The sequence below is a fragment of the Morone saxatilis genome, unplaced genomic scaffold (assembly GCF_004916995.1).
Source record: "Morone saxatilis isolate NCDOM2014 unplaced genomic scaffold, NCSU_SB_2.0 Contig12, whole genome shotgun sequence".
In the NCBI taxonomy this organism is placed as follows: Eukaryota; Metazoa; Chordata; class Actinopteri; family Moronidae; genus Morone; species Morone saxatilis.
The window spans coordinates 15,344,005-15,365,938 of NW_023339674.1; the positions used below are offsets into that span (position 1 = coordinate 15,344,005).

At 39.1% G+C, this 21,934-nt stretch overlaps 1 protein-coding gene across 1 annotated transcript in view; it reads left to right on the forward strand.

Moving 5' to 3' along the window:
• The first annotated feature begins 2,360 nt into the window (after positions 1-2,360).
• The window catches only part of agbl4 (ATP/GTP binding protein-like 4), a 146,668-nt gene continuing 127,094 nt past the window's right edge, over positions 2,361-21,934 (forward strand). Inside the window, exons 1-2 of the mRNA XM_035653649.1 lie at positions 2,361-2,491; positions 4,311-4,433. Of these exons, the coding sequence (XP_035509542.1) occupies positions 2,365-2,491; positions 4,311-4,433 (250 nt within the window). The 5' untranslated portion in view covers positions 2,361-2,364. The remainder of the gene's footprint in view (positions 2,492-4,310; positions 4,434-21,934) is intronic.

The window sequence follows — 21,934 nt, forward strand, 5'->3', positions numbered from 1 at the left end:
CCTTAAACACCCCACCCTGCCTCTCGCAACCACCCGGCGCCAACTCGCTGCCACTTCTGTTTTGATTTTTGCATGACTTCCTCCTTCATTGATGATGGACTATGTGTGGAAGGCCTTAACTGACCAGAGTAAAAAGGGTTTCCCTGTACTTGCTGGAATACAAATACAAAAACATAGATTTGCTCCCTCAGCACACACACAGAAACACATCAAGCTTCAGGCTGGAAACATAAACAAGAAATTCTTTGTGTCTTCTTTTTTCCCCTCTTTCAGTTATGCTACTGAGCTACAAGCACTGACTTATTTGATCATTTTACAGTTTAGAAGAAAAAGTATCTCTCTAAGAGAATGAAAAGCAAGGCTTAAAAATACCTTTGCTGTGCCAAAGCTTCTGTTTCCCCAAGGGGTTTCTGATATGCTCTGCATGGGATTGTGATGGTGCGGTGAGTCCTACAGTCACTAGCCACCCACGCTTAAAATAGCCACGATTTCTTAATGTTACTGTAGACCCTGTATTAATCTATGACAGGAATATCTACACGTGAAGCACATTCATATGTTCAGAAATCATTAGAGGTCAAATCTGTTTTGATAAGCATGTGGAAATATACTCTCCTGAGAGATAATTAATATTTGAGAGAACACAGTGTGGACTGTACTCCTCTTTCATGTTATTCAGTTTTCCAGTGATGGATGTGTTCATTAAATCATTGCTGCAGTTTGCAAACATCATGACAAGAATCGCACTGCATGCATGTAGAGTGGTACTTGGGTGGAAAGAAGAGAGGGCATTGTTGAAAGTGTTGCTATTTTTTCTCCTCCTTCAGACATGTTTTAATGGAGGACACATCAACATAGAATATGGAGCTTTAAAAGAAAAGAAAAGCCATCAAGAAAAAAAAAAAAGACTTCATGCAATTCAGAGCTTTGCTGTAATAAACTCCTGTACATTTTATCCTCATTAAGGCACCACAGACTCTGGAGTTATGAAGTTAGAGTCTGACATTTGACATTCTACAAAACAAAAACACAACAATTGTTATTTTCAGGTGATTTACACCAATGAAAACATACCTGTGAATATTATATTTAATTTCTGTTATGTATTACTAGTTATCAGTGCAATAATATCAGAATCGTTGATCTTACTCAATTTCTTTCATAAGCCAGCAGCCAAGAATGAGTTCCAGCCAATAGATCAGGTTACAAACAGTATCTAAAGTGCTCCAACTCCAGCAGAGGCAAGCCATGTGGCAATCTTGTGGTAAATTTAACTACTCCTATGCAGTCTCTCCATTTGATAAGAGCTGAGAAACAAGGAAACATGTAGCGTATCTAATTCATTCTTCTCATGCACCATAATTCAATTTCAATCTCCCTCTTGAAAATGAATGATTGTACCACCATAGAGCTCTTTAATTGGCATAGTGTTAAAGAAATGACATAGCATGGAGGACAGCTATTCAATTTTCAATTTTAACGAAATATTACACAGCAGCTCTGTATTCTCTTCCTGTCATCTGAGAAGTAATCAGTCCAACCTATCTACTCAGCAGCCTGTTGATGCTTGCCATCAAATACAGATCACACACAGAGAGAAAAATTATTGCCCTCTCCCTGGTCTTATTCATTTGGTCCTGTTACACAAAGCTTATAACCTGAAAATTAGCAGCAGCCTGCATGCCTCTTGCTCCAGGAGTTTGTGCGACTGCTCATTTGATGTACTTAATCAGGTGCAGCCTTTGTAATGGGAAAGGAATAGGGCCAGGCTTGATTGGCCTTGATGACATCTATGCTCCAATTGTCTAGAAAACCTCCAGCTTTAATCAATCTACAGGATAATTCAGAATCCCTGGCTTCTGCCTGCAATGATTGGCTTTTGTCTCTGAAAAAAACATTAAAAATGCAGGTATGGCTGCAATAAGACTGAGGTGTGTACAATGTACTGATTACAGTTTACAAGTAGTGTAATATTATAGTTTAGTTTCACCTGTAGAATGCAAATGTCAGATGTATACTATGTCGCACACTGGCATATGAAGTTCTCCCCTGATTATAATAACAATATTTACAATTAATTCAGTACATTTTGGGAATTAATTTTGATGCTCAGACAGGGAACGGGTCAGAGCTATATGTTTAGGACACGTGTTTTCCTGAGCCACACTGACCGCTTGAGACTAGAAATTAGCAGTACATGAAATGACGTTGATCAGCACTTCTGAGTGGACTTTGCTGTTTTGTTTTGTGTTGTTTTTTGCAGTTTGCGTCTGTTGTCACTCTGGTATGTTTGTGCGTAACGATCCAACCACTGAACCTGGCTCATCTTACCTACACGCACTGCCTGTGTGCAGCGGTGTACGGATGGAGATGACGGCGCCTCTCCCGCGTCCTCCTGCTCCGTTACCGTGGCAACACACAGAGCGTCCGCTGCTGTGTGACAGAATGGAAAGGAAGATGGAGGAGAGCACTGTTAGAGACGTCGAGACTGGTGTGTAAATAACGAGCCTTACCGGGCTTCCCCTTCGTTGCTATACAAGCGCAGGGAAGCGGATAATGCCCAGTTGTCTGACCGATAATTAGCTGCATGTTTCGGGCTTGCCGCGCGTCTTTATACCGACGCTAACGTAAAGTGTGCTAACCTTCTAGCTAGCAGGTGCAGGGATGTAAACAATGGTCATGTCACTAGCTTGTTATGAGCTAGCTTCACTGCTACCGACGTTAGCCAGCCATTTAACTAACTGTACTAACTAACGGAAGGACAAAACCTGCTGGCATGTTAACGTTAACCTGTTCAGCAGCTGTACAGGTGTATTGCTGAGTGTCTGCTAGCTAGCTGTGTTACCTGCATTAGTGAGGGACAGCTGCTCCAGTGAACTGCTATCTGTCGGTACCTCAACTACTTGGGCTTTGTCTCTTACTCTACATTAAAGCCACAATCCGATATTAAATTCCAACAGTAGCGCTGCATTCATAAATACATAACGCAGATTTGTGCTTAAAAATAATGTACAGGTCTTTAAATACAAAGATTAATACCAGAAACAAATCTAACTTTGTGATATTTTCTGTTGCTTGGGAAGATTTATGGACAGTTTAACTATATTAAAATGTTTTTTTTTCCAGTATTCACAATAATCCAAACACTACTGTGCTTCTGCCTCTAATGTGAATGTGTCAATTAACAAACAGATCTTTAAATACAAAGTTTAACACTAGTTTGTGATCTTTTCTGTTGCTGCAGAGGATTTATTTACTTTTTTTAAATTAAAGTATTTATCATTTGTATGTTTTAGAAATAACAATTTCACAAATGCATACAAATGTAAACTTACACACCTAACAACACAGTCAGAATGAATATCAACTCATTAAGTAGATAACCATCCAGCACTTCAAGGCCAAGTCTGTGTTGAAATATACTGGCCTGTTCAAAAAAAGTGTTTAACTAATAAAGAAGAAGAAGATATACTTTATAGATCTGTTTTTTATACACACACAGAGGCTGAAATGCACCACACTTATCGCACATGTGGACATGCAAAGAGAGAGAATGGTGAGGATTGGGGCTGCCTGCGATTACCAGCGCCTCGAGAGCAGCTTTCGGGGTAGTTTGCCTTTGCTCAAGGGCACCTCGGCATTGCACAGGAGGTGAAGACGTGGGACCGGCTTCTCCAGCTACCAGTCACACTCCATATGTTTGTAGTCTGTGGCGACTTGAACCGGCGAGGCCCTTCCCGTTCCCAAGCCAAGTCCCCTACAGACTGAGCTACTGCCGCCCCGGTAACTGTTACTAATACAAAAAGAAAATTACTAACAAAAGTTATTTATGCAAAAACAGTGAAGAAAACCCCACATTAAAGCAGCGCTGTGTAAATTCAATGTCCACATGCTTAAGTGCAAATGTCATTTGTAGTGCTAACAAAAAATAAAGATTCCTTTCAAACTTCTTTGTTATTTATTTGTGTTACTCCATTTTACCCTGCAGATCACTGTTTATTTATAGATTAACATTTACAAAACTCCACACAGAAAAGTTATATGTATACATCAGTATTTCTAAGACGCAACATTTAACCTTGAAATAATATGAACCCCCTTTTTAAATTTTTTTTACACATAATTTAGTGGTTGCATAACGTTCTTACTTTAAGGTCAACAATCTAGTTCTGTGTTATGAGATACTTATGGATTAGCTACAGGCTAAGGGCTTACATCCTTTAAAGTTAAGTTAGAAAAAACTTATTTGGCACATTTTACACAACCCCTTTGAATGAAATGAGACTCATATTATTGCACTTGTTCTTCAGGCAGTGAAACCGGAGGAGAGGATGCCTTGGTGGGGAATGTGAACAAACTGATGGTGAGCCCACCAGGTTACTCAGGAGCTCCGCGAAAAGGACATCTGGTTTTTGATGCTTGCTTTGAGAGTGGTGAGTAATAAACTTTAGGAATGCTGCATCAGTAAAATATGTGGAACATACCCAATTGCAAACATAAAAAGAGCAGTTCCATGTCTCTTCCCAAGCAAATACGACCCTAACTGTTCCCACAGTCACAGTTATTTTCACACCTGACCCTTTATTTTGATTGCGATACAAATTTGCAGCATCTGTTTTCTTATCTCATTTTACAAAAACTTCACTCACAACTAGAATCCATCCCATTGTCTCAGTACCTGATACAGAAACTCTGTCATACTGCTTTGCTTCAACAAAAATAAAACATTTTAATGCCACCTACTCCAGCCTGAAGTTTCCACCAAACACCTCCACTTTGTTCAAAATACCTCAGCTAGAAATCTCATTACAGGTAGATCAAATACATTTGACCGCAGTATACAAATTCGAGCCTCATTACATTGGCTGACTATTCAAACCAGAACTGACATCAAGGTCCTTTTTTTGAATTTCAAATTTTTATATGGATTAGCACCATCTTATTTCTCCAGCCTTATCAGGCTATGTTCCAGTCCACAGTCTCTGTTCATTAGATGTGATGTATTTATAAAGTCTGAGAATAAACAAGAAATCAGTTGGATCTACATACAGTTTTCTTATACCAGGCTTCTTATTTTTCCCATTTTCATCAAGATATAAGCCCCAAATAACACTACTAATACTACCAATAATAATAATAATAATAAAAATAATAATAATAATTGTATTTACAGTCAGGTTTTGGGTATAGCAACTGTGAATTGGGGGATCTGAGAGCTTTATGAAGACCATGACCAAGACCAAGATCACATGAAGATTTATAGTCAAGTCCTAGGATTTTAAGATCTTTATTACTATATAACTAGAAGCCAGCACAGGGTTGTAAAAACAGATGCTTTTTGAGATGTTCTTGCAGCCACTTTCTATCTATATTCTCCCTGTGTTACGGCATAATCCGATCCGAAAAACAAAAACAATATTTTTGAATCATTTTGCTGTTCATGTGTATACTTATTGTATATACTGTGTGTGTACATAAATGCATGTGTCTGTATCTGGACATGTACAGGCTACAGGAATGGTGTTCATTTGCTCATTTTCGATATATCAATATATACCAATATACTCTGTCTGTGCATTATGCAGTATATACTCTATTACAGTAATATCCATATTGACTTTTTGTTGTTATTACGTGGACGCTGACCAACAAACCTTGCCATCCCTACACCGCCAGCATGGCTAAAAAGATGAATATATTAAGTATACTTGAAAAGGTGATCGCCCTGTTACCTTCACCAACTCTTTTTGGGAGTAAGACATACAGTAAGTTAATGTTGTTTGTTAATGGCCTTTGTTTGCTGCCTTTTTCTGACAGCTGAATGACACGACAATGAAAATAAAGTACTTTCTCACCACTGACAAGGTCAGTTGGTTAGACCCACACACAGGCATGCGCTCAAGCACACAAGTAGGCAGAGTAAATCAGGGAATCAGTGGGTCGCTCTGGGACTGAATTTCTGTGTGGAGATTAGGTTCAGATGGCACTCAGATTTCATATTTCCACAGACAAGCCCATTTTTTTTCCTGCAGACTGAGATGAGCTTTAACTTCACCCTGTTTACTTTCTGATGTCTGGCCTTGGTGTCATTGTCAGTGTTGTCCTCCAAAGTAAATTTTTACTATTATGTTGTCTCTGATACACTTGATTTTCAAAGTGTTAGAGGTCAGCTGATCACAAGTAAATACATTTTTTTTTCTTTTTAAATATAGATAGATTTTTTTTTTGGGGGGGGTTGCCTTTATTTGGCAGGGCAGCTCAAGATAGACAGAACAAGAGGGAGAGAGAGGGGGGATGACATGCTGCAAAGTGCATTCATAAGAGGAAAACTAATCTTGTATGGGCAAATATAGTGATACAAATAATAGGGAACCTAATCCACAGTTTTGTACACAGTGGACAAGAGGCATGTGAAGGTGAGTACAGAGATTTAGTACTGTGTGTAAAGATCTAAACATATTACATTAGGAGGATTGTGCTGAGATATCAGTGTGATGATTGCCCTTTTTATAAATTTGCCTTTTTTCCCAGATGACATGGCCAGAGGAGCTCAGACATTGATTAATGGGCGCTGAGCTCCCACACTGAGATCAGCTAACATACCAGTGTCTCTGGCTCCGGATGTATCTCCTGAATGATTTATGGAATTGATATTAATCTCTTTCCAGTAAATGCATTACTAAAGTTAGAATGGGGGATGAATTGATGTTTGCCAGCTAATGTCAAATTAATGCCCTGTTGCTGTTTCATTTAAGCATCACTGATTTTGTTCGCCTTACTTTAAAGTGAGCCTTAATATTAGTTTATAATAGTTCTTTCACAGTATACTCTGTGTGTATGCCTGTTGAACTCGTACAACGCAATTATCATCCTCTGATAGTTTTCTATTTATTGTAAACCTCTTCAATGAAGTTATTCTTTCTTAAACCTGCACACCCTCTGTGGCCTTTAAAAGTGTCTAGAAGTGCAAAAAAAGTATTGAGAAGTGCGTACAAACTACTGGACTACTATCATTTTAGTGTAGTATGGTATGATCACCTGTCAGTGGTCATAATGTTATGGCTGATCGGTGAATTTTGTACAAGTTGCAACTCGCTTCCCCCTCCCCTTCCAAGTGCGAAGGAGAAACTACAGTGGCTGCGAAATGCATTAAAACGCCTCTCTCTAGAACCAGTGGTGCGTTTGTCCCTTCTGGGTATAATGACACATATAATGATAATTATACACTATAGAAAACATATGAATATTATATTCCATTTCTAACAATAGAGCCTCCTAAATGTTACACAGTGGACCTTTTAACAACATAAAAAGCTGAACTTCTTACTATAAAATAAATTGGGATCTTAATAACCCCTCTTGCTTTTATGCATGTTGGGCTAGCTTTATAAAAAGTATATTTCTATGTGATTAATGAGGATTTATGAGGTAAAAATCTTTCACTATTGATTTCCTTTAAATACAATCGCTGAGCTACCCTGGAACGCAAACAAGCTTGACATCGGTGAAACTGTTATTTTTTAATGAAGTGAAAGACTTCTGACTTCAATGTTATATACAGTGTTTGTATTTGGATACCTACTTCATCATATAATTTCTAAACATTGGTGTTGCACACAAATTTAACAGAGTACTTTCTAATTTTCAAGACAGTCCTTGGCTAAAGATTTGAACCCGATGTCTGCTGTTCCAGAGAAAACGCACACTTGAATTGTAAAGTCTGTTTACTTATTATTATATATATATTAAGTCTTGTCATAGGTTGAAGATTTTACCATTATAATATTTCGAGGTTCATCTAACCAGGCACATACCATATTGTTTATATAGTAGATTTAGAGCCCTTATTCACACTTCATAGGACAGTGTGCATACCTGAAGTACCAGTAAGGCTTATAAAATGAGCTCCTGTTCCTCATAAATTCAGTCTGATATCTATGTTACCAATCACAGGAAGGAAATTGGAGACTAGTGTGTTAGCTCCTGCCACATGTATTGAATGTTGAAGAGCCATGTTTATTTCTTGGAGCTATTGAATTGGTCTTTCACGACAGCCTAGGTCTCTTTAACTCCTCTCAATCCAGACTGAATGGCCAAAACACGTTACTTCAAGCAGACATTTTAATTTAAAATGTATGCAGACCTATAACTCAGCAATGTTGTGTGCCCTTTTTGCTTCCTTTGATCGACAGCTATCTGTTTCCCATGTACATTTTCATACAGCTCAGATTTTATTTTATTGCGTTAGAATGGCACAGAATAAAATCTAATTGGCTTATTAAAATAGACACTGGTTATGTAAGCTGTTTGCCAAAGGTATAACGCCTCATTTACATTTAGATGAGGCTTAATTCACTTTGTTGTCAGCCCTATGCTGATCAAGTCAGTGATGGCCTACAGATTTACATACAGTAGGTGTCTCAGCCAACAGGTCTTCTGACACTGAATTATTCTAAACCATTAGAGGCCTTTTCCTGTTTCTGCCTAAAGATAACATACAGTATAATGATGACCCTGACTATTTACTGTTTGGTATACCAGAACTTCAACATTATGACTATTTTTTTAAGACATCATCATTGCAAACCTTACTGATTGCTTCAGTTGACAGTGTACAGAGCAATATGCACATTTTCATTAAACCCCACATGCAAATAGATTTTTACTTGTTGAGATCATCTTTTTATGCTACTTAGGACAATGCAAAATCATAGAAGAGAATAGAAGATGCTGTTAATCTGTAAGCATTAAGTTTTGGCCTATTGTTGAGTATTGTGTCAAGACGCAGAGATTCATGAAAGTGATAAGAGAAGCCTAATTGTTTTTTAGAGTGAAATCCAAATGACATTCTTATCTTGTCTTGTCACATTTGTTTCGTCACATACCCCAACTGTTGACATTTTCAGCTAAGTCCCAAATTCTTTTGTGAGTGCATCCTCACAATGTCGCTGACTAAAGTACCATCTGTCTCTACAAAGGATGACACTGACAGGGCGGGCATATTGTTTTACTGCACCTTTGGACCGTGCACCAGATGTAATTAAGCACTCATTGATTAGTCAGACTGCTGTCTGCTGACAATGACTTGCATGGTCAAAGAAATTCCCCAGGGGTGACAAGTGTGTAATGGGGTCCATTGATAAGCACCACTCATAGACTCATCGGGCTTTACAATCAATTCACTCGATAAAATCCAACTTATATGGCAGACTGGAGACCAGACATGCGTGTACCGCTGTTTCTGTTAGTTACGACCCAAATAATCAAGGCCTTTTAAGACTTTGGGACTTATTTGTTTCTCTGAGTTGCTAACCTGACTTGTGTATCTTGTCACGGCTTGGTACGCTGAGAAAATAAGACTTTAAATAAGCATGGAAAAGCTGCGATTGTACAGTTGATGAACGTCTTATCTAACTTACTCATGTCAGCATAACTGCTGAAGGAACATGGCAATCTTCTCACACACTTCATTAGATGTCTTACGGAATTTAAATAGTTGTGCATTGCATTTACCTCTGATTTCACTGTTTTCATTCAACCTCTATTTCACTTAATATCAACTTCACATTATATTTTATAACGACATACAATGTGAGGTTTTCTGTTTAGAGATGATTGTGTTGAGAGATTATTCAGTATTGTTAGTGTGAGTGTGGCTAATTATGCAGTACAATATCTGACGCACTATATAAGTTAGAGGAGTGAACACTCACCGCTGGACAGATGATCATCAGAGATAAGTCTAAAGGAGAGCAAAGCCAGTGTTCAGTCTTTAAATAATATCTAAATTAAGGTTTCCACCGCTGACATTATAGAACTTATGGAATAGCTGAAGAACTTCATGTATTTGCTCCGCAGACTTCAAATCACCCCTCACTAATGATAATTGATGAAGTAATATTTGCTCTATTGCAGAGATAAACAAACAAAACAAGAAAAGACTGCCAAGAGATAAGTAATGAGGATAAATGTTGAAGAAAATATTTCCACTGTTCACTGAGGATGAAGGTTTCATTGTTTCTCCCTTTTTGCTTCTTTCCTTTAATTTTCTTTTTCCTTTCTTCCAACACTGAACAGTGTATTTAATCTGCCCGGCTTTATCTTCTCCCCGAAATTGTCATGTTGCAGTTGCAAAGTCCTTCTAAAGATTGACTGATTAGAGTCATAGCTAAAGCAACATTTACAGAGCGACTACAGAGAGATAGAAACAGAGAGCAAGGGAGAGATGGCCGGGAAGAGAAAAAAGAAATAAGGAAGTACTGAAGAAAAGAATAATATGAACAGTGGGGGGGGGCTGGGGGCTGCGTGTTCTGGAGCTGGTGGGGGGAGAACGCAGTCAAGCTTGTCAGAAGATATTTATATACTCCAGAGTGCCCCATGAATCAGGATAGTTGAGTTTCCATTGATTAAAGAAGAGGGAAACGTTTTTACAATCAAGCTAGATGCTCAGAATGAGTGGCTTGGAGAGGCCTGAGCTTGCCGCAGTATACAGCTCTCAGCCTCGCCTCACCTCCCTCTCTGATGAAACAACCCAGAAGGAGAGGCAGCCCATGCATGGAAATACACGTTTTTTTTTCCAATGTCATTTTTTCTTTCGTTTATTCAATATGAACATAAATCGTGTGATGCCCATATCACCACACACAAAGATGTTACTCAGTATTGTGCTCTGTGTAGTCATGTGGCCTTTTGATTATTAGATTTTTGACTTTTACTGTATTTTTTTGTATAGCTCACCAACCTTAGATTGCTCTAACTCTTACGGGCTTTCCAGAAGAAGATCCATTCGTCTGAGTGGGAGGGAGCACTCCTGACATCTGATGTATTGAGAGGCACTCCCAGTCTCTCCGTCTCTCTTACATGTCCTTGGCAGCGGAGGAGCTTCACTGCTCAAATCACTAAATGGCCTCTCCAGTTTCCCTTTTAGCAGTTTTCTCTCCTCTCTCTTTCTTTTAAGTCAGGAGTAGAGTATGGAGATAAATTTGAGTTGTCTAGGGACTGTTGGCAAGACCATTGCTTTTGATTTATGCTATTTATTGGCCATTTGTATCCATAGGAGATTACTCTTTATTATTATTGTGTTTTTTTTTATTATTGCATGTCCTGTCTCTGCCTTTCTTCAGGCATATTTTGTCAGTTTTATGTCCGTTTTTGTGCCATATCATGCCATGTGACTTGGGATTATGTTATATTGTCTTGACCCTGAAGGAAGCCACACAACAGGGGCGTTTCCGAGCACAAAATCTTACATGCAGTGTTTTTAAAGCAAATATATTTTTATATTACCAATGGATAGTCATGACTACGTGTAAAGGGTCACTAGTAGTGATAAACCTCTACCATGGCTGTATTAAAGGTCCAGTTTTAACAATGAGGGGATCTATTGGCAGAATATGATAATAATATTCATAGGTATGTTTTTCATTTAGTGTTATAATACCTGAAAATAAGAATCATTGTGTTTTTGTTACCTTAGAATGAGCTGTTTTTATCTACAGCGGCAGTTCTGTTCTTCTAGACTTTCCAAATGTTACTGGACTAAACAGATCAAATTTTAATAGTGAAACAAGTCATTTTGTGGGGGTTGTGACACTCCAAAAAATGTATCCATCGTTTTACAACTGCTTCACAATGTAAGCTTATGGGCAAAAATGCTTTTGAGGCCCCTGTGCATCGCGTGATGGATGCCATTGCAGTGATTACTCGCTGCTCTTCCTGGGGGCTTGACCTCTAGGATTATCTCTCAACTCTGTAGTTCTCCTCAGTTCTAAAGAGTACTTACAGTGTCTTAAAGTTCATTGTTGGGATCTTCCAACCTGTGTCTTTACTCTTCACTCTCACCGCACATCAGTGTTGTTTTTGGCTGCTGCAGGCAGCTCTTTTCCACAAAAAAGCTCCAAAAACTCCCCTTACGCTACGTGCTCATCACCAGCAACAGATAGGCAACGTTAGGGACTGGCTCAGCTGTTGGCGAAGAGCAAAACAGCTAAAATAGAGTCAATATTATACTTCTCAACAGGTTGGCACACACAACTTCAAATGAATGCTATGTTACTCCATATCTCCCAGATGTCTTAAATGGCAACAGTTTGCTTCGCCATATTAACTTCAGCTAAGTGTTGTGTTAACAGCTTTTTTTTTGCTGCTCCTCAGTGGCCAAAAAATCAGTTAGTGCAGGTGTAACAAAATGATGTACAACTATTCTCAACAGCATGTTTGTTATTTCTTCTCTGTCTTGTCTAAGCAGAACAAACACTCCAAAGTGTTCAACCTGAGAAACATAATAACTACAGACAACAACTATCTGCCTTTATCACATGGCTTCATGGGGGCTTGACAGAGTGTTTTTCCATGGGAGGTGAGAAGTGATATCAGTAGGATTGCATGAAATGCTGAGCAAATGAAACAGAGCGATAATCCTGTCTGACATTCGGGCCTGTTGCATATGGTCACGTCTAATCACTGAGTGAACACATTGGCTCAGTCACGCTGGTCGGAGATGCCTCCTCTGCCAGGAAGTAGTACAATCAACCTCAGTGTTTTGTAAGTTAATTGTTGATGGCTCTGATATGAGCTATACATAGGAGGCGCAGCCAGCACCTCATCTTCTCAAAATGTCACCAAATGCTAGCAGCAGCAAGCTGTTTTGTAAATTTTGAGTAATGAAAGGATTTGATTATCAACTGTATACACAGTGTGGCTGTGAGATTTGGAAAGGTTGAGGGGAGGAATATTCAGACACTGGATATTATAAGAAATAGCCTGTTTGTAACATAAAAATTGGCATTGTTGTTACTTCATCCGCACTGAAGAATGTGGTTTGACACAAGGTTTAATTTTGTTGTTGTTTTTAAATTCCAGCTTGAGGCTATTTTGTGTTCTAAATGTAGTTTGGAACACTATTCTTTGGCTCAGGGCCTGCCTTTAGCATCGTGATACAAGTGTGTCGTAAGTAAAAAATTACTGCAACTAAATTTCTGCATTGCACAAGTGCTGCTCGCGCACAGGGCTCCAGTGATTCATCCAGTAATTCATTTCCAAGCAATTCCTGACGCCATAAACACAGTTTCAGAGCAGACGTCTCATTTTTCATCCCAGGCAAGACTGTATGGGTTGGGAAAATGGCGAGGATTTGTAATGCTTTACCAGTTCATGTTTTTCAAGCTGCCTGTGTTTATTCTGCTGATTTATTTAGAAAACCTCTCAGTGAGATGAGCTTCATTGATGTGCCAGGGTTTGTTTGATAACACAAATTCATGTACAGAATATGCTTATACAGTGAAGGGTGAAATACTGACAGGAGCAGAATTTTGATAGAATACATTTTGGTCTGAATCCAGGCAGCTATCTTATAGGTCTACTGCTCAAAGTAAACAGAATTGAAATTCACTCCTCAGGGGCAAATGCTGTTATCTGGATTTTTTTCCATGGACATTTCAAACAGCTCTTAATAGTGAACATGTTGGAATATGTTCTAATTTTTAGACAGACTAAAAGAGTATCTATTCTGGCTTTTAGAGTTTCTCAGCCATTGTTTAGCCTATTTTTTTATATATATAATATACTGTATTTTACTTTAAAAAGCTGTATCATTCAGTTGTAAAATAAAATAATTAGACTGTGAACGAGATTATAACATATAGCGCTGTTGCGGTTAACAGCGCGGTTTGTGGCATTACGGCCATTTTTGTTATTTTTGCAAATTACATTGTAAGGGAATAATGTTTCATCGCAGTACCTGCTCACCTACACTGTCCCTTCTCCTGCTCCCTGGCTTTGTGACCCTGTTAACTGGTGACGAATAAAGTTGCATTTCATTATTACGCTTATTGCAACAGACCTAATAATATAGTGAAGAAACACTCATGTAGGCAACAATCTATTGAATCTTTCGTACAAACAATTTACAATTGCATTAAAAAAGTTTTCAAGACCACTAATCATACAAGCACTTGTAGATAAAAACATTTGGAGATAACTTGGCTACAATTTACATAGAGCATTATGTTAAACCTGCATTTATTTTTTACTTTTGGCCACTTGGGGGCAATGCCAGCTCGGCATCGCAAGACTAATTCGCAAATGCAAATTAGTCTTGAACCTGAGTTAATTTTCGATTTCCACAGGGTTTTAATTCCTCGTAGACCTTAAACCAAGGAGAGCGACGAAACGTGTGATGTAGCCCTGAATGACACATGCAAATATGTCTCTGAAAATTGATTCATATTTAATCAGCGCTAGTTTGACAGTTTGATCTGAGTTTTGTGAGCCTGTATGTTACCCTGGATGGACCTGCAGACCAGACTCAGTTGGATAGACTGAAATCAATTAGAGCAGCAATGTGTGACTGTAGTTTTGCTTGGTTGAAGTGAGCGGTTTCAGTTGGATGCATTCTGCAACTTTACCGCTAGATGCTACTAAATCTTACACACTGGACCTTAAAAAATGTATTGGATACAAATTAGTGATATGAATTAAGATATAGGTGTTGATTCACATTGGATTAATTCAGCAACTTTGGGATAGTGCAGTGAAGCATTATAAGTTAAGGATGTGCTTCAGCATGGGTACATACTGACTAATGTCTTTCAAAGAAAAATAGAATGAAAAAAATAAACATTTATGATATTTTTAACAATAAAAAACTATTTTGACTTTAACAACTCCACTCTATTGCATAACTGTTGATTGCTTGATTGTCTCCCAATGCTTGGGTTCTTGAGGACACTGTCCCATTCTGTTCTTATCATGACTTTAACCACAACGTAATGCCAAGATGTTAAAATGCAAAGATGCTTAGATCCTTTCTTTCTAAATGAAGTCATTCCAGTTATCATCTCTGCATCATGAACTTGGCATCATCTGGAAGCTCCTGCTGGGATGGAGAAACTTCATCCAAAGAAGGCTCCCTGCGCTCTTCTTCTCTGATGAATTATGTCTAAATTGAATTACCAAATTATGTCTCTTAATCTCCCATATCCGATGGTATAAAAAGGGATTAGCTTGTCATAGGGTGGATTTGCTTTTATGGTATATTCTAGAAAAAAAAAAGAAGAATTTATATTTGTACTTTGTGACTTTGTCATATGTATATTTATTGCTCTGTATCTTAATTTCTCTTAATTGCACGATGGTTTTGGCAAAATTATTGCTGAAAAACTCCTTGATCTTCTGCCAAGCCTTTTGAATGGCATTCAGTACTGCCTTTTCCTGCTTTTTCATTTTTTTTTTTTTTCTGAAAAGCTGGCATTGCATTGACAGTAGCAGCACTTAGGGTAATTCCCTAGATTGAAACGCTGCTCCACAATGAGAGATTTCCTCTGCAGTGCAACTGTTGAAAAACCCACCCTGGGACTTACAGACATCCTCTCTCCTGATTTCCTGACTCCTGGATTCACTCGTGTCACTTCACCTGTCAGCCTGTTAAATATGAACCAATCTGATTAGCACACACAATACTGAACTGGTCAAGCAAATAAATACAGAAAAAGCACCAGTGGCAAAGTCAATTATGAGAGGGATTCTGGACATTAGAGATGGAAATCGAGTGTTTTAAGTCTGAGCAGCTTTCCTTTCTTAGAATAGATACAGCCGACTGCAGGTCAAGAGCCATTTACTGCTGTACTGGATTAACTGGGCTTTACCTCATTTAAGAAACTGCTGTCCAATTTGGGGTGATTTGTTTGCTTTTGAATGTCAAGACATAGGCAGTGGAAAGAAAAACTGTCTTGGTCAGAACAATACACTTTCTTCTTGTCCGGCTCTCCTGCATTTTCAGCGACTGCCGTTTTCTGTTGTTCCCTGATTTTTTTTCTTGCTGACCTATCGGTTATTGGCCAGTGATTTCTTGCCTCCCTTGTTTCTCTTCTTTTCTTGCATCGGCTCCCTGTGTTCCTGAACTCATTACAGAGCAATCAGCCCCAGGCGTTGAAGTGTGCACCCAGAGGGAGCAATAACTGTAAATAAACACTACTGCGGGCTCTCCGATAACATGTTACCAAGATGATAACAGCCCTTCTTAGCAGGCCTGTTGACCTTCTCCTTGCCTTAGGCTTGCCAAGGACTCCTCAGCTCCCTACGCTTTTATCTCCAAACTCTCCTCCACCACTGGAGCCCCTGGAAAGATTACTACTGAGGAAGAGAGGAAAGGAAGGAGGGAGTTACACCAAGAGAATATAGAGAAGAGGAAAAAAAGAGATGAGGGCGAGTGCTTGGAGAATAGACACAAAACAAGATAGAACAACAAAGAGCCGACCTGGGCAGTTGTCCCTCTGCCACTGCCGCCACCTCCTCTGTCCGTCCTTAGTCTTTGTAGGGCTCAACATAATTAACTTGTTAAAAGATAGCATGAAATTGAAACAGACTTGTATTTACTCTGTGACCACCAACACACAGGACACACCAAAAGCAAAAGATAAAGAGAAAGAGGGGGAGAGTGACAGACGGGTAGGCAGAAGGAAAGGGATAGAGAGAGAGGGCGAAAACTGAGGGATGGAAGCGCCCAAATTCTGATAAAAACATCATCGAACAATCCAACCCACTGTTTTAAGCTTGAGAAACAGATGAAAGTGAAGATTGCAATTCCTCATGGTTCACTCCCCAGTACTAATGCAGAGTGTCTGACCGTACCATGTCCAGAGCTGTGGGGCTAAGGCACTGTCTGGATGAGATTGATAATACAATTAAGCCAGTCCCAGTATGAATGCATCACTATGACCCATTACTACACCAACCGCTTCAGATGGAGCATACCAGTTTAGCTCTAGGGCCTTTTGGACGGAAAAAAATACAATTATAAAGGCTAGCTAGGAAATGTGTTCTCTTTAGAATGTGCAAGCAGGCCTGTGCATCATCAGATATGTGTGGGCTGCCTGCATATCTCACTGCTGTCCCCGGGCCCAGCTTTCTTCATCTATATTGAAACGAGGAGCTCACTGGAGCATAGATGGAGTCATAACAATATGATTTTTTCCCTTATTGTCCCCTCTTATTGTCTGCTCTTATCCTGGTTTTGTTGTATATTAAGATTATTTTCACAACAATTTCAACATAATGTTTACATACACGAGCACTTATTGTGTGTGTATGTGTGTGTATGGCTATATAAAACATCAGACAAGATTATTTTAGTTATTATATTTAAATGAAAATGTGTCTTTATATTCAGACAATACTGTGAACAACAGAATATCCAGCCAAGGCTGTGTTTTTTTTTTTTAAAGAACATCTTCTTATTGAAGTGCAAAGCAGACATTTAAAAGATACAAAACTTAGTAACAGTTGTAATGGTTTGTTGCTCTGGAGTTTTTCTGAGAGCCTTGATTCTTGTTCCAGGAGATGGGTCTAATTTCTGGTAGTCTGGAGTGTAAGTGCTTGTGCTATGCCTGCTTTATCATATGGTGATGTCTTTGGGCAAAAAAAAAAAAGAAGTAGTTTGGGTATTTCTTGTCTTTGTTGGCACTGATCTTCAACAAATCAGTTATTGAATGTTGTACATCGCTTATCTGTTCCATGTTGAATTTAAAGTAGTGTTAGCCTAGTAACTGCCAGAATGAATCTATATATTCAAACACAATCGCAACACAAACTACACTATCTCTTGACTGAAGAAATTACTCTTTCAACTTACATATGCCATGCATGTGTTTGAACATTGAGGTTGCCAGGAAACCAACAAACTCCAGGAAGTCATTGTTAATAATAAGTTAATAAGTTTAAAGGGCCTGATAGGCCATTGTAGCTGTTTCCCTGTTATTTATCTTTATGCTAACCTAGGCTACCCGGCGGCTGCTTGTCGCTTTATGAGAATGGTATAAATATTCTCATTTAACTCTCTGCAATACGTGTGTTTTTCAAAATGTCAAACTATTCCTTGACTTGAAAAAATCTGAGATCATCCTTTAAAAGAAAGACTGCAGTTTAGTATACCTGTTAGGTAGTTAGATTGTGGAAACTTGGAGGTGACCTCTTTAATCTTGCCTGCAGATGAAGTGATAAGGCATCAGGGGAGAAGGCAGGCTTTAAGAAGTCATGAGGCTGGAGATTGATGTTGCCTCGGTGACAACTTGCCTTTAGATGAGGGGGAGAGAGAGACAGTGAGAGAGAGACAGAGGAAAAACCAGACATTTAGCTGCAGGTCTAAACTGAGACCCTTTCACTATGGCTGCCGCTGCTGCTGGCTGGAATCAATTCTATCTTTATCAGTCCCCCTCTTCTGTGTCCAGGAATCCTCCTCACACCGCAGAGCAGCCGGGGGGAAAACTGATGTGTTTTCCAATAATGAAATGGAACACAGCAAAAAATAAGTTTAAAAAGGTGCCTTGCTGGTCTCCCTGAGCAGTACAGCACTCTTTTAATCTCTAGGCTGGTGTTTAAACACAGTTGTGGCCTTGCCTATGCCAGCCAAAAGAAATTAAATGTATTATCAGGCATGAGTGTGTGTGTGGATTGGAGCGGTTGGTTGGGCTGTGCCATCTTTAAATTTTGGTATTAACTTTTGGACGGCACTGACTAGACTGCAGGCATCTGCAGTCAGGGTTGTTAATTTTGGTTTAACAAAACTAATTGCTGTAAGAAACATTCATTCTTGTACCAAATACATTTTATGGATTTTTCCTGGTTAAACATATTATGGCAAATTTATGCAATTAAACCTATGTGTGAAAATATGCAAGATTTAGGACATGACAGCCCACATGTCTGCTAAGTAGGAAGCACTGTAACCACACAGTCTATTTCATTTTGAAACAACTGCCTATTACCATTCTAATGGCTGGTTGTGTGAGTGAGTTCCACCTCAGGCCTGAGGCGGGCAGGCCTGCCGCTGCTGTACGATGATCCATCTGCATGGCAGAAACCATCCATCCAGTGGATAGCTACAGGCTGCAGACCGGCCCATTGTGTGGGCTGAGCACTGTGACTGCTCCCTCTTGTACCTCCATAATGGGATTACATTAGCCAGGTTCTTCTGCTCCCTCTCCAGCCCTCTCTCTCTCTCTCTTCTCCTCTTCTCTCTCTTCCTCACTCTTTCCCTATCTCACACACATACACACACACACACACACACAAACACATTATAGACAAACACACAGTCTGTGAGCCAGTGTGTGAATGACTGACCGTCCACTTGGCCACCTCATGTTTGCAACCTGTTTACTTGCCTATGGCCCTGTGTAATGATGCAGGTTTCATCCCCATTTTACAGATACTTTTGTTTTCAGCAGAAACATATGGGGTTATATGATTTACACTTTTCTTGAAAAATATTTTGCCTTTTGCTGTGTTGTCTCATTTGTTTTCACGGGTGTGTAAGAGAGACGCGCAGAAGAATCGGAGAAAGACAGAGAGAGACAGAGGGTTTTGTTCAGGGTTTTCCTCAAGGAGAGGCTGCCATGTGTAAAATCTTGTTCAGAACCAGCAATTGTGTTTTGTTGGGCTGCACCAGCAGGGCTAAGCTGTTCGTTGAAAACCAATTTGTTAATGTCTAAACGCTGTGCTAGTTTTCCCTCAAGGACAAAGATTGATATTCAACATAACATGCCAAGACACCACTGAAGAAGAATATGGAGAGTGATGATACTCAAGAGGAATTATGCAAGAGATCTCAAGGACTAGAAATTGTGTCTTTTTCCCTCTTTCTCATCTTCTTTCAGTCTGTAGTTCATTAGCTTCACTTACACTAATACAGTCTGTCTGTTCCATAAAGAACTAAAAATCATTCTCGAAGAATCTAGTGTACTGTGCATCACTTTTCAACATCATACAGACTCAACATAGCTTATCACTGCTTTCTCTACTTTATGTTTAATGCTTTCAGAGGGCATTTCAGTAAAAATCATTTGGCCGTTTATGTTAGTTAAATACTAAATGATATGGGATTGATTAAAAGGGTCAGGCTACCGGCCTACCAAAGCGTTTAAATCTGGAGGTAGCCACCATAAAATTAAAACGGGGATCAATGGCGTGTCATATCCCTGCTGCTCCGCGGGCTGAACATGTAATTCTAACGTTGAGGCTGCAGCCATCTCTCACGTCAGGCCTTCAAGCATCAGGCTCAATAACCCAGCCGCCCATAGCTGCTGTCTATTGCCACCCATGCTGCAGTATTCACAAGCAGAAGCAGACATATATTAGTGTGGTCTGTATCTTCTGGCTCCTCTACAGAACTTTGGCCTGCAACATTGGTATCATGATTGTATGAATGGTTTCTTTGGAGTTGTCAATTAGAGATAGGAATTTGAATTAGACATTTTGAATTAGAAATCGGTTGTAAATAATTTGCAGACCTTAAAGGAGAAGTTGTGTACCAATCAAAAGCTTGCTTTGATCTGAGGAGAGTGTGAGAGGGTCTTTTGCTAATGTTGCTCAGCCTTGCTAACCTGCCTAACCAGTTTATTTAAGATGGACCAGCAAAGTAACCACTTATATCAAAGGGCAATAATTGTTATGTATTTTCTCTCAAGAAATGTTAATATAATTTGTTTATTGTGAATTCAAATGTATAGCTCCACCTTGCACACATTTTCTTTGCTAATAGTCGTTCACATCAGTATTCAGTGTCTCAGTGATGGCAACCACGCACAGCCAGAGGGCCGCACACGGAGCCTCTAGACATTGTAGTCGTCTGTTTCTCTTTTATCACACTTTCTCCAAAGACTTTTGTTGTAGGTGAATTCTTGTGCGTTGACAAAGACAAACACAGTATATTGGATTCATTTACACCCAATTCATTCTTAATTGTATGAATAACACCCGATTGTGCTGTGCACCCAGCTAGCAGAGCCGTTGCAGATTTTGTCTGATTTCCTTTGTAATTACTGTGATGTTTTGTGAAATCTTTCCATCAAAAGTAATTATAGAAATTCTCCTGATTTGTGAAAGTGCATTGAAAACATAGTAAATTACAGTCATGGCTTTTTTGTTTCTGTATTGTCTCTGACAGCATTTGTAGCAACTTGTCAAATGTTTTTTTGTCTTAATGGCATACAGTGGTTTTACTTGTTTCACTTGTGACTGCAAAAGGAAGGTTGATTAGCATCATTTACAGTTTATTTCCAGTCGACTGTGTAGTGAAGTTCTATAATGGTGTGATTTTCACAGTGGAGATTCACAAATCAATGTATTGATTTCTGATAATGGTTTGAAAGCATTTACTCACTTCAAATCGTAAAAAAGAGAAAAATGAAAAAAGAAACACAAGAAAAAGAAAAATGATATAAATAATGAAAGTGCCTTTAGAGAATGGTTGTGTTTTCATCACTGAATAGCGTTATTAAGACTCTGATTGGAGAGATGACCTTTGGTGGCCATTATCAACTTGGTCTAATAGGCTGTATTTGGCGGTGTCAGCTCTGTGAATAGCTGTGATGTTGGTATGAGAGATGATCGATTCGATGACACATCTGTCTGGAACAGGTGCTGCTCCGCTGTCTATCTCCTCTCTTTGTCAGTGCTTGCTAGCTGCAGCTGGGTTTTGGTTCAACCCTCCGCCTGCTCTTGGCTTTATCTGCTTTCAATGGCTTAGGATTACATTGCCAACCAGCAAAAAATCTATTCCCTGCCTGCCTGCCTGCCTGCCACCTCTTAGCTAGCCAACCACTGTGCAAAACAAACTATGGCTGGACAGTAACCTGGTCATCAATTCAGTCATCTCTTTCTTTGTAATAATATAAAAGTTGTCATATCTATTGCGGTTCATTATTGTCATGGCTAAATGCATCATGAGTTAAAACTGATCAAGCTCTAACAGAATGTGGAATCATAAACACTTCAGAGGTGATGCCTCAAACTCGACAGAAGTGATAAATACACATTTTCATTTAGTTAGTTTAGTTTAATAGATCTGTCAGTAAAAAGAAAATCTGTAGGCTTTTCCACATGTAGATCTCTAGAGAGGTGCTAATTGAAATGTGCCCGCCACATGTAAGAGATGATA